The 17,067-nt window shown below is 41.4% G+C and overlaps 1 protein-coding gene, 1 long non-coding RNA gene and 1 other non-coding gene across 3 annotated transcripts; all 3 read left to right on the plus strand.

Moving 5' to 3' along the window:
* Nucleotides 1–364: 364 nt before the first annotated feature.
* Nucleotides 365–436, plus strand: trnap-cgg. Its single transcript has one exon. It is a non-coding gene; the product is annotated as a tRNA-Pro (tRNA).
* Nucleotides 437–1,094: 658 nt separating this feature from the next.
* On the plus strand, nt 1,095–4,634 carry LOC124005287 (52 kDa repressor of the inhibitor of the protein kinase-like). Its single transcript, XM_046314406.1, has 5 exons — nt 1,095–1,356; nt 1,797–1,917; nt 2,088–2,195; nt 2,358–2,394; nt 2,490–4,634. Exons 1-5 carry the CDS (start codon nt 1,268–1,270, stop codon nt 4,385–4,387), a joined length of 2,253 nt encoding a protein of 750 aa, XP_046170362.1. The 5' UTR covers nt 1,095–1,267; the 3' UTR covers nt 4,388–4,634.
* A 7,126-nt stretch (nt 4,635–11,760) lies between these two features.
* LOC124005640 lies at nt 11,761–16,975 on the plus strand. Its single transcript, XR_006833660.1, has 3 exons — nt 11,761–11,898; nt 14,094–14,155; nt 16,866–16,975. It is a non-coding gene; the product is annotated as an uncharacterized LOC124005640 (long non-coding RNA).
* Nucleotides 16,976–17,067: the final 92 nt, after the last annotated feature.

The raw sequence follows: 17,067 nt of genomic DNA on the forward strand, positions 1-17,067 counted from the left end.
TCCAGGAATACACTGTCTATTGTCTCAATGCTATTTATACCTGCACAAATACCAAATAAATTATCATGATAGTGGATACTTTTCTGCTCAATAATAATAACTGTTTAACACCATAACTCCTTTGTGTAGCCTATAATTATGATTCACACTCAAAATATACTGATCAGCACAACAAACCGGCAACGTTATCGTACTAGTTGTAAGAAAGCCTGAGTGATTCTCTCCACTCAGCAAGCTATATGTAATGGGTGTAGATGAGATGTAATTGTGATTGAAGTGACCTTATGAACCCTTCATCGTTCGCCAAATTATCACTTGAATTTTTTGATTTTATAATCATATAGATCAGCTTATTTTACGTTGTGGCTCGTTGGTCTAGGGGTATGATTCTCGCTTCGGGTGCGAGAGGTCCCGGGTTCAAATCCCGGACGAGCCCGTCATTTTAAATTTAAAGAGCATTGCTAAGATACAAGTAATTGAATGCTGTAACATAGCAACAACGTAGTGAAAAGTGGTATATTTGGTGCAACTACATAGAATATAACAAAGATTGAACAATAACTCTATGACGCAGTGAGTTCTATTTTTGCTGGGTCTAACTCGTGCACATGTATAGCGAATTCACCATGTTTCCATCCACAACGTTGACATATTTACTTTTAGACATAAAAAGAGGGCTCGTCCGGGATTTGAACCCGGGACCTCTCGCACCCTAGACCAACGAGCCAGATGAAGCATGTGTTTTGTCTTTATTCACGCTCGTTTATAAGTACATTAGTGTTTGTTTTTTCATGAATCCGAACCGTAGCCGTTTAAAGTTGACTATATTTCCTATATGTCCAATTGCCATGACAAACTAGCTATATTTTTTGCAAATTTGGGGTACCTCTACACGAGTGTAACGAAATCGTTATTGTAACGTAGAAGACGCACAGTCATCTAGAAGTCTCTATTCACGGGTTTTACACTGATCCGAGGTACGCTTTTCTTTTAATGGTTGTTAGTTAGAGCTGATCCTGGATCTGTGCATAGAGATAACACAAATGAGCACGTGACAAGACATCATTGTGACGTACATTATTTGTTGAACGGAAGCAGTTCGGTTTCCTCTTTCTCAAATCCTCCAGGCCACCCTTAGCACTGTTGCGCGCCTTTTAGGTTAATTTCAAAGTAACAGGTAGCTAGCTTGTGTAATATACATTATTCAAACGCAAAGCATATGTCTGAATACTAAATTCATTTGAAATTGAATAGACGTTTATGCACAATGCCCAATTTTTGCGCGGCTCCAAATTGTACCAGGAAGAGCACTCAATCCGATTTGGCTTTTTTCAGGTTTCCAAGAGATCCAGAAAGGTATGACAAAGTCTGGTCGTCACAATATGAACCCTTACCTTTCTCGGGGAGTAACTAGTTATACGATAGCTTGCTTGCTAAATGTAGCTATGTTGTGTTCAGTAGCACGCTAGTCATCATAGCTAACTTTCGTATGTGGAAACTAGCTAGCTAGCCAGCTCACTTGCAGCGAGCCAAGTGGTGTGTGTGGCTTACAGTGCTGACATTCGCCTGTAGCTGAGTTGCACAGATAAGTTAGCCACCATGGCATTTGTGGTGTAAATCCATCGTACCTCTATTGAAACTTTGGGACATGTATACATTAGGTACCACCCCTGCACTAACACACCTAAATAATAAATTAATCAGTCTGGACCATGATTCTTTAAAACGAATAGTTTACAGGTAACTAGGCCAATAAAAAAAAATCCACCTAACTCCTCCTATTCTGGTTTGTTCAGATGTAGGCTCTGGGTTGAGAACTGTCGTCGGGCGGATCTGGAGGCGAAAACATCAGACCAACTCAATAAACACTACAGACTGTGTGCCAAACACTTTGACCCGGCCATGGTTTGTAAAACAGTAAGTGCATATGTCAAACCACAAAGGTCTTTGTTTGAAACATGTCTACCACACTGAACAATCTGTCTTTTTAGAGATGATCATAATCTTACATTTGAGAGGTCTTGAGCTGTGTGTTTTGATATTCATGTATTTGAATAACTTGTTTTGTCTTCATTATTGTTTTTCAGAGCCCTTACAGAACAGTACTGAAGGATACTGCTATTCCAACCATATTTGATTTAACAAGCCACCTCAAAAATCCTCATAGCAGACATCGCAAGCGGATCAAAGAATTGGTATAATATTGCTTCTTTTTTTACTAGAACTTTATATCCTTGTGTTGCTTCAAAAATGAAAATTTCTGTTAACTACTACTGGCTATATTTCTTTAGGTCTGTTTTCAATGTAATAGTTAACATAGTTACATGGTCTTATGTTTCAAATAATTGTTTTAACAGACTGAAGAAGACATAAGGAGAATTAAAGAGAGAAGATGTAAGTTGTATTGTTTTTGTTTAAAAGTATTGTTGTATCCATACACCTTTTAAACATAAGCTTATATCAAATTTCATTTTTTTGTTTCCTTGCAGTGGCATCCTCCATTGAACAGCTCCACTCAAAGAAAGACATTGAGGCAACTGAGGGTCAAGATGCCGTTGAGGAGGAAATCAAGCTGTCCCCAGAGGAGAAGGAGTTCCGAGATTACCTGAGGTCTCTGTTTGAGATTGTTTTCATGCTAGGAAAGCAGAACATCCCATTGGAGACCAATGTCCCAGAAGGACTGGAGAGAGATCCCAGTCATTTCCAGGCCTTACTGGAGTACCGCATTAATGCTGGAGATGAGGCTCTGAGGAGACGGTTTGAGGCCACAGCAGTGAATGTGGAGTACCTCTCCACGGCCCAGCAGAGCCAGCTCCTAGACGTCTGTGAGGGCACTGTCAGAGAGGAGGTCCTCATGGAGGTGAGAGAGAGTCGCTTCTTCTCACTGGTCACAGGGGACCTGGTGGAGTTCGCTGGGGAGAGACACCTGCCTCTCTTTCTGCGGTTTGTAGATCAGTCCAACACTCTCAGGGAGGAGTTCTTGGACTTTTTGCCATTCGAGGGGGACGAGGCCTCACTGGTGGAGAGGCTAGAGACCCAAGTGACAGACGGGTGGGGGCTGAGGATGGAGGACTGCCGTGGCCAGGCCCATGTAGCCACCGGCACCTTTGCCACTAAGATGAAAGCTGTGGCAGTCGGACTGATGGGAAAGTACCCCATGGCAATGCACACGCCTTGTTCCACCTGCGCACTGAATATACACCTGGCCAACAGCCTTCCCTTCCCCAGTGTTCAGGTTGTCATGGCAACCCTGAGAAAGATTGGCAACTTCTTTAAGCAGTCTCCATCCTTGCAGGCTGAGCTGGAGAAGGCCATCTCTGTTTACCACCAGGGAAATGATGAGAAGGCAACCGAGCTGAAGGAGGCCTGCAGCTCTGACTGGACAGTGCAGCACAACGTGTTTGAACTGACTGTGGACCTGCTCGAGTCCCTCCTGCTGTGCATGGACTGCATTCGGGACAATGAGAACGTCAAGTTTCCTGACGCTATGACTGGGGACGCCTACTCGATCGCAGAGACCATGGCTGACTTTGAGTTTATTGTCACCTTGGTCATCCTGAAAAATGCTCTTTCTTTCACACGAGCCTTCGGCAAAAACCTGCAAGGGGAGGCCCTTGATGTGTTCTTCGCTGCCAACAGTCTAACAGCTGTCCTGCACTCTCTGAATGAAGTCTTCGACAACATCGAGGTCTACCATGAGTTTTGGTTTGAGGAGGCTGTGAATCTGGCGGGTACCATGGAGATCCCGGTGAAGGTGCCTCGTCTGTTCCTCCGGAAGCACCGATCGCCCGACACAGGCGAGATCCCGCCAGAGACTTACTTCAAGGAGTATGTGACGGTCCCGGTGATCCGCGGCATCATCGATGAAGTGGACGACATCTTCTCCCAGAGCAACCTCAAAGCCCTCAAGTGCCTGTCCCTGGTCCCTGCCATCATGGGCCAGATGAAGTTCAACACCTCAGAGGAGAACCATGCAGATGTGTACCGCAAGGACCTCCCCAACCCAGACACGCTGCCCGCTGAGCTGCATTGCTGGAAGATCAAATGGAAGCACCGGAGCAAGGAGGTCCGCCTGCCCTCCACCATCCACGAGACACTTCAGCTGTCGGACGTCAAGTTCTTCCCCAACGTCAACTGCTTCCTGAAGGTCCTGACCACCCTGCCTGTTCTGATGTTGGAGGACAGCGGCAGCTCTGAGACATCCAGGAAACGCCTGCAGACTTATCTCAGTGACACACCTATCAAACACAGGTGCAAGAGTCTAGCTGTGCTCCACATAAACTCTCATGTTAAGCATGACCTGGATGTCATGGTTGAAAAATACTGCAGACTGTACCCCGAGGATGAGCCCGAGCCCGAGTCTGAGATCAGCACTGTGGTGATATAGCATATTAAGTTTGAACTTGTGGAGTTTTTTTCCGTATAAAGGGTACAAAAATCCAATTAAAATGACATTCAAATGATGTCTCGCTGGTATATTATAGCTTTAGTCTGATAGTTTCATGAAAATGGTAACTGTAAAATATGAGTAAAATATGACCTAGACAAAGTTTTTGGGGAATAATTGTGTAACATTTTGATCATTAATATTGCTCTGTACCTTAAGAATATTGCCATTAAACATTTTTTAAATATTTTGTTTTGTTCTAATTAAATGCCACTTGGTGTCTTGAATGATACAGCTCTTTATTTTATGGGAATTCATCATATACATTTATGTTGAATTAGGACTATAGGCAATTAACTATAGGCTACCACTATAATTTTGGAGGGGAAATATGTATTTGTCACCATTATTTGCCAGTCTGTTTTATGACAACTTTACAAAAAAGGTTACACAATGTCCCTCCTTTGTGCCATAAGCACAAGTCTACCAGTTACTGTGATCTGCCCATGACCTTCCACAGAGGGAAGATTATACGATTATAGTATATTGGTATCATGTTGCAATTTTACTGTAGGCTACGTTATTACTTGATGGTAAATAGTTAAACATTATTGTGGTGCAAAATTACCTGTTGGAAATCATTCTGATAATAACTAGACTTTGTAATATGTCTTGGGAACAACAACCTTAATATGGTGCTTTAGTATGTCATCACTTAATTGGGGGAGAGTGTGCATGTGGCTCTATTTGATAGCTGTTTCTGTTTGGTATGTATGACATCCCACAGAGCCCAGAACAAGGCCTCAATCATTGTTTTGTTGTTGGTGCTCATTTGCATTTTATTTTGGCATTAATACGTGTCACATATCAGTTTGCAAACAAACAATGTAAAAAAATATATAGATTTTCATTATAAAGCTGCATACACACATGGTCTTTCTTGCTTTTCTTAAATAATGCAACTCCAAAATGCAGGTGTTTCAGTCTAGCTCAGTGCTTTCTGTGATGGAGGGTCAGCCAGCGGAAAATACAGAGCATAGGGGTTGGTAATCTTCTCTAGTTGCGCCGTGATTGGCTCAGTGTTCTCTCACTCATGGGGACTGTGTCACTGCAAAATCTACAGGGATAGCTTTAAAGTTCAAGCCCCCTTGGGTGCTGCCATAGATTTACATTAGAAGTGCCCATCCAAGAAGGTTCAAGGTCATTGGCCAAAGATACAATTATGTAAAATCACGTTAAATCTACCATAGCCTTGATTGAACTGATCATGTCAACATCGTACTTTCAAAATCTGAGCTAGCAAGCTTGACAAGCAGTCATCATCATTTTCATACCTTGTCATATGAAGAGAAATTATAGATAAAATGTATCAATGCTCATCGGCCATTGGACATACATCACACAACAAGTTGGAAATCGCAAATTCAACAAAGAGTGGTTTGGAAGGAATCCGTTGCTAACTGCAAGCTTTGCAAAGCAATCCCTATTTTGCTTCCCCTGCCTGCTATTCGGTGGAGAGGGTGTGTGGTCCAAGTCTGTGTTTAAGAATCTCTTTTCCAAGCTTAAAACCGTAGGATAAATAAAGGGGGCATATAAGCAGACTATGAAAACTCTTACAATTTTGATGACATTTCTCTAAAACAGGTTATAGGCTACATGTGCACCACCAAGTCAGAACAGTAGGCTAAGTTATGAGGGGGAAGGGGACCAATTTTGTAGGGTGAAGCACATGGGTGACTAACAGCTTAGTACACAACATAACCTTAGTATTACTTTCTTAGCTACAGTATACATATCTCCCTGACATATTACATAACTTATGCAGCAGCATAAAATACATCTTTGGACTCACCTTGTGTTGTGAATGCTTGAACAGGAAGGTGGCGCAAGCGGTCCTTTTTGTGAGCAAATTTTGTCATGAAATGTCATTTGTTTTGTTTAGTCACCAATACATCAGACAATGAATGATGGGCTCACCATTTAGTCATTGTTACTAACATTTAATCCAGTAGCAAAAAATTCTAGATACACATTTCAAAACTTTTATTTTTGAAGTGTTGAATAATAGATGGTAAATATAATTTTCCATGCAGTATTTGACTATAACTTTACATGCCCAATGTATTAAATATTTAGCATCCAGTGACAGGTTATGAGCATGTCAGTCTTACAATTTCATTATCCTTACACAGTACAGTAAAAAAAAAAGTGATTTTTAAGGATTGCTTTCATTTTCTCTGAACACTTGGTCTACTTAGTGCAAAACACTTGCGTTGTTTTTCTTTGGTTTAGTTTTTAGCAATTACTCTCTTGGTTTTTAAGATATTTTCATCATTGCAGAATGAAGAGTTTTGTCCTTGTAGCCTCTCATTTAGAATTTCTGTTATTTTCTTAGCATTGCTGTCAAAATCTGACAGATGGCCATAAATGAATTTAACCCCGCATAACTGGCTATATGGTATACCATTCTTGTGGGGAAGTGGATGCATACTATCCGCCTGTAGCAGGGTGTTGTGGGCTTAGTGTATAAGTCTGTATGTAATGCATCATTCTCTTTGATGATCCATAAGTCCAGGTAATTCATTCTTCTCTCATCAGTCTGCATGGTGAATTTGAGATATTCAGAGCTTTCGTTTAACAGAGTTTGGAATTAATTTAGTTCCTGCTGACTTCTTTCCCAGAGCAAAAATACATAATATATGTATCTCTTCCATATGAGGATTTTAGAAAGTAGGTGGTGCGTCTCTGTTTTGTAAATTGTCCCACATACAGGTTCCCATAGTTAGGGGCAAAATGGGAGCCCATGACTACACCTCGAATTTGAAAGTAAAAGTCTGACACAAAGACAAAGTCGTTTTTGAATAATACCAGTTAAGTGAGTTGCAAGATGCAATCATTGGATGGAGCAAGGGTAGGGTCTCTCTGCTGAAGGAAGTGTTGTAGCGCCTGCAAGCCTCCAGTGTGTAAACTGTTAGTGTTCAAGCTCCTCACATCAAAAGTTGCTAGCAGGGTGCCCTCCGATATCCTTCTTAAGCCCTCTATCAATGAGATCATGTGACCGGTGTCTTTGACATAAGATGGGAGATTCTCAATCATTGGTTTAATGTGGTGGTCCACAAACGTAGAGATGTTGGACATCACGAGTGGCCACCTGTCATTCAGGGCAGGTGGGGCAGAGACCCCATTTTTAGCTAAATTAATAATAATAATAATATACAGTGGCAAGACAAAGTATGTGAACCCTTTGGAATTACCTGGATTTCTGCATAAATTGGTCATCAAATTTGACCTTATCTTCATCTTAGTCACAACAATAGACAAACATAGTGTGCTATGTTTAATAACACACAAATTATTGTATTTTTCTTGTCTATATTGAATATATCATTTAAACATTCATAGTGTAGGTTGGAAAATGTATGTGAACCCCAAGTCTAATGACTTCCCCAAAACATAGTTGGAGTCAGGAGTCAGCTAACCTGGAGTCCAATCAATGAGACGAGATTGGAGATGTTGGTTTGAGCTGCCTTGTCCTTTAAAAACACTCACATTATTTGAGTTTGAGTTTGCTATTCACAAGAAGCATTGCCATGCCTAGAACAAAAGAGATCCCAGAAGACCCAAGATTAAGAATAGTTGACTTGCATAAAGCTGGAAAGGGTTGCAAAAGTAACTCTAAAAGCCACGATGTTCATCAGTCCACGCTAAGACAAATTGTCTATAAATGGAGAAAGTTCAGTACTGTTGCTACTCTCCCTAGGAGTGGCCGTCCTGCAAAGACGACTGCAAGAGCACAGTGCATAATGCTCAATGAGGTTAAGAAGAAACATAGTGTCAGCTACAGAAATCTCTGGAACATGCTAACATATCTGTTGACAAGTATACGATACGTAAAACACTAAATCAAATCAAATGTATTTGTCACATACACATGGTTAGCAGATATTAATGCGAGTGTAGCGAAATGCTTGTGCTTCTAGTTCCGACCATGCAGCAATATCTAACAAGTAATAGAACCTAACAATTTCACAACAACTACCTTATACACACAAGTGTAAAGGAATGAATACGAATATGTACATAAAAATATATGAATGAGTGATGCCCGAACGGCATAGGCAAGATGTAGTAGATGGTATAGAGTACAGTATATACATATGAGATGAGTAATGTAGGATATGAAAACATAAAAAGTGGCATTGTTTAAAGTGGCGAGTGATACATTTAATTACATCAAGATGGCAAGATGCAGTAGATGGTATAGCGTACAGTATATACATATGAGATGAGTAATGTATGGTATGTAAGCATTATATAAAGTGGCTAGTGAGATAGAAGCTGTTTTTCAGTCTCTCGGTCCCCACTTTGATGCACCTGTACTGACCTCGCCTTCTGGATGATAGCGGGGTGAACAGGCAGTGGCTCGGGTGGTGTAGGTGTCCTGGAGGGCAGGTAGTTTGCACCCGGTGATGCGTTGTGCAGACCTCACTACCCCCTAGAGAGCCTTACGGTTATGGGCAGAGCAGTTGCCGTACTAGGTGGTGATACAGCCCGACAGGATGCTCTCCATTGTGCATCTTCAGCCTCCTGAGGTTGAAGAGGCGCTGCAGCACCTTCTTCACGATGCTGTCTGTGTGAGTGGACCATTTCAGTTTGTCCGTGATGTGTACGCCGAGGAACTTAAAACTTTCCACCCTCTCCACTACTGTCCCGTCAATGTAGATAGGGGGCTGCTCCCTCAGCTGTTTCCTGAAGTCCACGATCATCTCCTTTGTTTTGTTGATATTGAGTGTGAGGTTATTTTCCTGACAACACACTCCGAGGGCCATCACTTCCTCCCTGTAGGCCGTCTCGTCGTTGGTAATCAAGTCTACCACTGTAGTGTCGCAAACGTGATGATTGAGTTGGAGGCGTGCATGGCCACACAGTCATGGGTGAACAGGGAGTACAGGAGAGGGCTCAGAACGCACCCTTGTGGGGACCCAGTGTTGAGGATCAGCGGGGAGGAGATGTTGTTGCCTACCCTCACCACCTGGGGGCGGACCGTCAGGAAGTTCAGGACCCAGCTGCACAGGACGGGGTCGAAACCCAGGGTCTCGAGCTTAATGACGAGTTTGGAGGGTACTATGGTGTTAAATGCTGAGCTGTAATCGATGAACAGCATTCTTACATAGGTATTCCTCTTGTCCAGGTGGGTTAGGGCAGTGTGCAGTGTGATGGCGATTGCATTGTCTGTGGACCTATTGGGGTGGTAAGAAAATTGGAGCGGGTCTAGGGTGTCAGGTAGGGTGGAGGTGATATGGTCCTTGACTAGTCTCTCAAAGCACTTCATGATGGCGGAAGTGAGTGCTACAGGGCGGTCGTCATTTAGCTCAGTTACCTTAGCTTTCTTGGGAACAGGAACAATGGTGGCCCTCTTGAAGCATGTGGGAACAGCAGACTGGGATAAGGTTTGATTGAATATGTCTGTAAACACACCAGCCAGCTGGTCTGCGCATGCTCTGAGGACGCGGCCTGGGATGCCGTCTGGGCCTGCAGGCTTGCGAGGGTTAACACGTTTAAATGTTTTACTCACGTTGGCTACAGTGAAGGAGAGCCCGCAGGTTTTGGTAGCGGCCCGTGTTGGTGACACTGTATTGTCCTCAAAGCAAGCAAAAAAGTTGTTTAGTCTGTCTGGGAGCAAGACATCGTGGTCCGCGAAGGGGCTGTTTTTTATTTTGTAGCCCATGATTGACTGTAGACCCTGCCACATACCTCTCGTGTCTGAGCCGTTGAATTGCGACTCCACTTTGTCTCTATACTGACGCTTAGCTTGTTTGATTGCTTTGCAGAGGGAATAGTTCAACAAGAATGGTGTTCATGGGAGGACACCACAGAAGGAGCCACTGCTGTGTAAAAAAAAACAGTTTGAAGTTTACAAAAGTGCATTTGGATGTTCCACTGCGCTACTGGCAAAATATTCTGTGGACAGATGAAACTACAGTTTAAATGTTTGGAAGGAATACACAACAGTATATGTGGAGAAAAATAGGCACAGCACACCAACATCAAAACCTCATCCCAACTGTAAAGTATGGTGGAGGGAGCATCATAGTTTGGGGCTGCTTTGCTGCCACAGGGCCTGGACAGCTTGCTATCATCGACAGAAAAATACATTCTTAAGTTTATCAAGACATTTTGCAGGAGAATGTTAGGCTATCTCTCCGCCGATTGAAGCTCAACAGAAGTTGGGTTATGCAATAGGACAACGACCTAAAACACATAAGTAAATCATGGCTTCAACAGAAGAAAATACGCCTTCTGAGTGGCCCAGTCAGAGTCCTGACCTCAACACGATTGAGATGCTGTGGCATGACCCAAGAGAGCAGTTCACACCAAACATCCCAGGAATATTGCTGAACTGAAACAGTTTTGTAAAGAGGAATGGTCCAAAATTCCTCCTAACCATTGTGTAGGTCTGATCTGCAACTACAGAAAATGTTTGATTGAGGTTATTGCTGCCAAAGGAGGGTCAACCAGTTATTAAATCCAAGGGTTTGCATACGTTTACCACCCTGCACTCTGAATGTTTACACAGTGTGTTCAATAAAGACATGAAAATGTATAAAACTTATAATTGTTTGTGTGTTATTAGTTTAAGCAGACTGTGTGTGTCTATTGTTGTGACCTAGATGAAGATCAAATCAAATTTGATGACCAATTTATGCAGAAATCCAGGTATTTCCAAAGGGTTCACATACTTTTTCTTGCCACTTGCCAAACATTTTTTGGGGGGGGCTTGCCTGTTATGCATGTTATTTTGGCATTAATACATGTCACATATCAGTTTGCAAACAATGTTAATAAAGCTGCATACACACATGGTCTCTTTTTTATTTTCTTGAATAAGGCAGCTCCAAAATGCAGGTGTTTCAGCCTAGCTCAGTGCTTTCTGTGGTGGGGCGAGCCAGCAGAAATAGGAGCATTTTGCAGGGATTGGCTCAGTGTTCTGTCACTCACTCATAAATCCTTAGTAAGGGTAGGCATCCAAAATTTCAGCCTTTTGGGGCCTCCCATAGTGTGCCCTTCCAAGAAGGCTCAAGGTCATTGGCCAAAGATAAAATGACATGAAATCATGTTATATGTACAGTGGCTATGATTGGACTGATCATGTCAACATCTTACTTTCAAAGTCTTAGCTAGCAGTCATCATCATGAATCAAGTCGATAATCTACTGGCAAATCCAATTTAATCCGTGTCATTTGAAGAGAAATAATGAAAATAAATGATACATTTCGACCATTGGACATAAAGATTACACAACAAGTTGGAAATCACAAATTCAACAATGAGTCGTTTGGAAGGAATCAGTAGCTAACTACAAGCATTGCAAAGCAATCACTAACGTTAGCTTGCTATTCATTGGAGTGGCTGTGTGTTTTTTTCTCAGAGTTCCCACCATAAATCCAGAGAATACCAGACCTTGATGACAAAATTTGCCCACAATGGACCACCGACCCACCTTCACAAGGTGAGTCCAATAATGTATTGTATGCTGCTACATAAATGATGTAATATGTCAGGAAGATATGTATACTGTAGCTAAGAAAGTAGTACTAAGTGTATGTTGTATACTAAGCTGTTAGTTGCCCATGTACCTCACCCTAATAATTTGGTCTATTTTCACCAAAGCGGTATTGTACACACATCATTCGTGGTGTTTGTGTGCTTGTTTGGTACAGCTCTGACAGTGCTACTGATAATAGGGGTGGCACTTGGCTTGCAGGTGCAATTTCAGCACACACAACATTCTATAATAGAATTGGGTTATTTGATGTGTCAAATTAAAAGCTTATTTAATGCGTCAAATAGTATTTTATATATTATATATATATATATAAAGACCCAAAAGCCGTTCAATGTGCCTCACCCTAATAATTTGGTCTATTTTCACCTCTTAATTTCAGCTACTTTTCTAACTTGGTGGTGCACATGTAGCCTATAACCTGTTTTAGATAAATGTAATCGTTGAATATTGTAATAGCTTTCATTGTGTTTAAATGCGCACTTGATTTATCCTACAGTTATGACTTGTTGTACAGGGAGTACACTGTAAGAACAGCCCATGTTCTGAATTCTGTCGCTGTACATTTCAAAACTGCTGAACAAATAGTTATATTGATTATCTCCATCGTTGCTCGCTCATGAATGTCTTAATTGAAATTACGGATTGCCTCTTATCCGCTTGTCGTCCCCTTATGCCCTAGTTTGCACATCTCAACTGTCAGTAGAAACCACATTTGTTTAAGCAAGTCAGCCATATCAGCTATGTTTTTTAAAGAAAGTAAATGAGGCTGAATGAACTGTTTCACTGCCAGACAAGGCTCAGCTGAAAGCCAGGTGTAGCAGTGGTAAGGTGTTGGGACTGCTGTTGGGACTCTGCTGTTGGGACAGCTTTATCTAGGCCCTAACAGTTTGTGGCCACTGTTTGTCACCGTTATAGTGCAATTGATGTGTTGTGTAGTGGATTTGCTGGCATGCATCCCACTTTTTTGTTTTGCCCCACCAAGATGTACATTCTAAAATTGCCACTGAACATCACAGAGTCAATTGCTGCTACAATGGGTCTACCTGGGGGAGGAGACACTTTTTTGTGTAATTTAGAAACTGTATAAAAAGTTGGTATCTTGGGAAATTTCACATATAGAAATTCACATAATTTTTTGGGTGATTTGTCCTGATTCCAAATAGATTTCCACTGTGGATATCAAATCACACTTTATTTGCCACATGCCCCTGAATACAATTGATTTATTTTATCTTTATTTAACTAGGCACGTCAGTTAAGAACAAGTTCTTATTTTCAATGACGGCCTAGGAACAGTGGGTTAACTGCCTGTTCAGGGGCAGAACGACAGATTTGTACCTTGTCAGCTCAGGGATTTGAACTTGAAACCTTTCGGTTACTGGTCCAACACTCTAAACACTAGGCTACGCTGCCGCCCCTACAATAGGTGTAGACTTGACCATGAAATGCTTACTTACAAGCCCTTAACCAACAGTACAGTTCATGAAGTAGAAATATTTACCAAGTAGGCTAAAATAAAAAATAAACAATAAAAAGTAACACAACATAAGAATAACAATAATGAGGCTATATACAGGGGGTACCGGTACCGAGTCAGTGTGCAGGGGTACAGGCTAGTTGAGGTAATCTGTACATGTAGGTGGGGGCGAAGTGACTATGCATAGGTAACAAACAAACAGTGAGTAGCAGCATTGTACAGGTGGTGGTGGGGGGGTTATGAATTGTTCAGCAGTCTAATTGCTTGGGGGTAGAAGCTGTTGAGGAGCCTTTTGGTCCTAGACTTGGAGCTCCGGCACCGCTTGCCGGAGATGATATTATGCTGGAATTCTAGGGTAGGGTCTTGATTCAGTTTGTGATAGAAGTCACCTTTAGATAGTTGTGGGCCACATTCATTCACATAGTCACATTTGTTTTGTATGCAAATTCATCCTCCTTTGTTATTTTTTTAAATGATAATAGAAGGATCCTTAAGAGCCATTCTCTCGTCTCTACTCAGGTTATCATAGGATTTGTGTTTCTATTTGTCTTTCAGTCTAACACCTACATAATTTTCAACAATCCTGCAGAAGGTTTCTACAGATGCATTGCGTTTGGGGGAGGGATTAATAAAAATTTTGCTCTAAATGTGGTTCTCTCAGAGTTGTCAGGTACCTCAGCTTGGTTGATGGCTCCATCTCCTGCTTGGCTCACAGTAGGGCAGGTAAGTCTAGTAGTAGACCTATGTGTATATCTCACTGAGGATGACATTTCAAGTGGAGTCATGTAAATTTCACTCTTATTAAAGAACTCGCACAATCTCAGATTACGGAAAAACTTAAAAAGATCTATATGGTGGTCAAAGTCATTAATGTATGTAGTACAGTTGAAGTTGGAAGTTTACAAACACCTTAGCCAAATACATTTAAACTCAGTTTTTCACGATTCCTGACATTTAATCAGAGTAAATATTCCATGTTTTAGGTCAGTTAGGATCACCACTTTATTTTAAGAATGTAAAATGTCAGAATAATAGTAGAGAGAATGATTTATTTCAGTTTTTATTTCTTTCATCACATACCCAGTGGTTCAGAAGTTTACATACACTCAATTAGTATTTGGTAGCATTGCCTTTAAATTGTTTAACTTGAGTCAAACGTTTTGGGTAGCCTTCCACAAGCTTCCCACAATAAGTTGGGTGAATTTTGGCCCATTCCTCCTGACAGAGCTGGTGTAACTGAGTCAGGTTTGTAGGCCTCCTTGCTCGTACACACGTTTTCAGTTCTGCCCACATATCTTCTATAGGATTGAGATCAGAGCTTTGTGATGGCCACTCCAATACCTTGACTTTGCTGTCCTTAAGCCATTTTTCCACAACTTTGAAAGTATGCTTGGGGTCATTGTCCATTTGGAAGACCCATTTGCGACCAAGCTTTAACTTCCTGACTGATGTCTTGAGATATTGCTTCAATATATCCTCATAATTTTCCTACCTCATGATGCTATCTATTTTGTGAAGTGCACTAGTCCCTCCTGCAGCAAAGCACCCCCATAACATGATGCTACCACCCCCGTGCTTCACGGTTGGGATGGTGTTCTTCAGCTTGCAAGCATCCCTCTTTTTCCTTGAAAACATAACGATGGTCATTATGGCCAAACAGTTCTATTTTTGTTTCATCAGACCAGAGGACATTTCTCCAAAAAGTCCCCATGTGCAGTTGCAAACCGTAGTCTGGCTTTTTTTATGGCGGTTCTGGAACAGTGGCTTCTTCCTTGCTGAGCGGCCTTTCAGGTTATGTCGATATAGGACTCGTTTTACTGTGGATGTAGATACTTTTGTACCTGTTTGCTCCCGCATCTTCACAAGGTCCTTTACTGTTGTTCTGGGATTGATTTGCACTTTTCACACCAAAGTACACTTGCGTACTATTGTTTGTACAGATGAACGTGATACCTTCAGGCGTATGGAAATTGCTCCCAAGGATGAACCAGACTTGTGGAGGTCTACAATTTATTTTCTGGGGTCTTGGCTGATTTCTTTTGATTTTCCCATGATGTCAAGCAGAGGCACTGAGTTTGAAGGTAGGCCTTGAAATACATCCACAGGTACACCTCCAATTGACTCAAATTATGTCAAGTAGTCTACATCATTTTCTGGAATTGTCCAAGCTGTTTAAAGGCACAGTCAACTTAGTGTATGTAAACTTCTGACCCACTGGAATTGTGATACAGTGAATTATAAGTGAAATAATCTGTCTGTTGTCACGTTCTGACCTTAGTTCTTTTGTTATGTCTTTGTTTTAGTATGGTTAGGGCGTGAGTTGGGTGGGTAGTCTATGTTCTTTTTTCTATGTTGTGGTTTTGTGTTTGGCCTGGTATGGTTCTCAATCAGAGGCAGGTGTCATTCGTTGTCTCTGATTGAGAATCATAGGTAGCCTTTTCCTAGGTAGCCTTTTCCTAGGTAGCCTTTTCCGACCTGGGTTTTGTGGGTGATAATTTTTTTATTTTTTTATTTTTTTTGTTCAGTGTTCAGTATTCTTAATAAAACAATATGGACACTTACCACACTGCGCATTGGTCCCCCTCGTCTTCCACCCACGACGAGCATTACATCTGTAAACAATTGTTGGAAAAATTACTTGTGTCATGCACAAAGTAGATGTCCTAACCGACTTGCCAAAACTATAGTTTGTTAACAATACATTTGTGGAGTGATTGAGAAACTAGTTTTAATGACTCCAACCTAAGTGTATGTAAACTTCCGACTTCAACTGTAAGTACAAATGATAACCCATGTCATAATAGAGAAATGGCAAGAGACATGAGTTCATAGGTAATGGTAAAAATTGGAAATGTATGTGGCGCATTTTAAATAGTCATGCCAATATACATAGCATGCTAATCATATATTATACAGCTGGTTGTGTAGTCTTTCATTTATTGATTCACTTTCAATATTAGGTGTCAACCCAACTTTATGATACTACTATAAAGTATTTAGTTTTTTCCACGTTTTGATTGTTTAGCTGTAAAATCCAGAAAATGAAAACAACAACAATTACAGGGTGAATGGCTCAAAGGCATAATTTCTTTACAATGAACAAACGAAGATATCAAATGTTTTCCAGGCATATGTAGTGTTTGAGAAGCAACTGAAAGTCAATATGGTGACATACTGTATCTTGTTAAGCTGTGGTAACATTACCACCCGGCACAGCCAGAAGAGGACTGGCCACCCCTCATAGCCTGGTTCCTCTCTAGGTTTCTTCCTAGGTTTTGGCCTTTCTAGAGAGTTTTTCCTAGCCACCGTGCTTCTACACCTGCATTGCTTGCTGTTTGGGGTTTTAGGCTGGGTTTCTGTACAGCACTTTGAGATATCAGCTGATGTACGAAGGGCTATATAAATACATTTGATTTGATTACTCCTTCCACAGATGCACATGTGGATGGATGAAGGGCCGGGGACCACTGCACTGACTGACAGGCAGAATAAGGGCTTTCAGTGAGGGCTTAATGATTCAAACTGTGATCAATAACATCAGAGGGCACCAATGAGAAGTCATGGCCTTCATACTTTATTATCATTTTAAAGAAGGAATAAAACATGTAGTGTGACGACAGTTGAATGTTTTTCGT

Source organism: Oncorhynchus gorbuscha, linkage group LG19 (assembly GCF_021184085.1).
Source record: "Oncorhynchus gorbuscha isolate QuinsamMale2020 ecotype Even-year linkage group LG19, OgorEven_v1.0, whole genome shotgun sequence".
Taxonomy (NCBI): domain Eukaryota; kingdom Metazoa; phylum Chordata; class Actinopteri; order Salmoniformes; family Salmonidae; genus Oncorhynchus; species Oncorhynchus gorbuscha.

What these genes read in the sequence shown, in the direction of transcription:
- LOC124005287 (XM_046314406.1), top strand. Translation starts at nt 1,268, where the DNA reads ATGCCCAATTTTTGCGCGGCTCCAAATTGTACCAGGAAGAGCACTCAA. An exon ending in TTTCCAAGAGATCCAGAAAG is followed by an intron (nt 1,357 to 1,796) that starts GTATGACAAAGT and finishes TGGTTTGTTCAG; the next exon opens with ATGTAGGCTCTGGGTTGAGA. An exon ending in CGGCCATGGTTTGTAAAACA is followed by an intron (nt 1,918 to 2,087) that starts GTAAGTGCATAT and finishes ATTGTTTTTCAG; the next exon opens with AGCCCTTACAGAACAGTACT.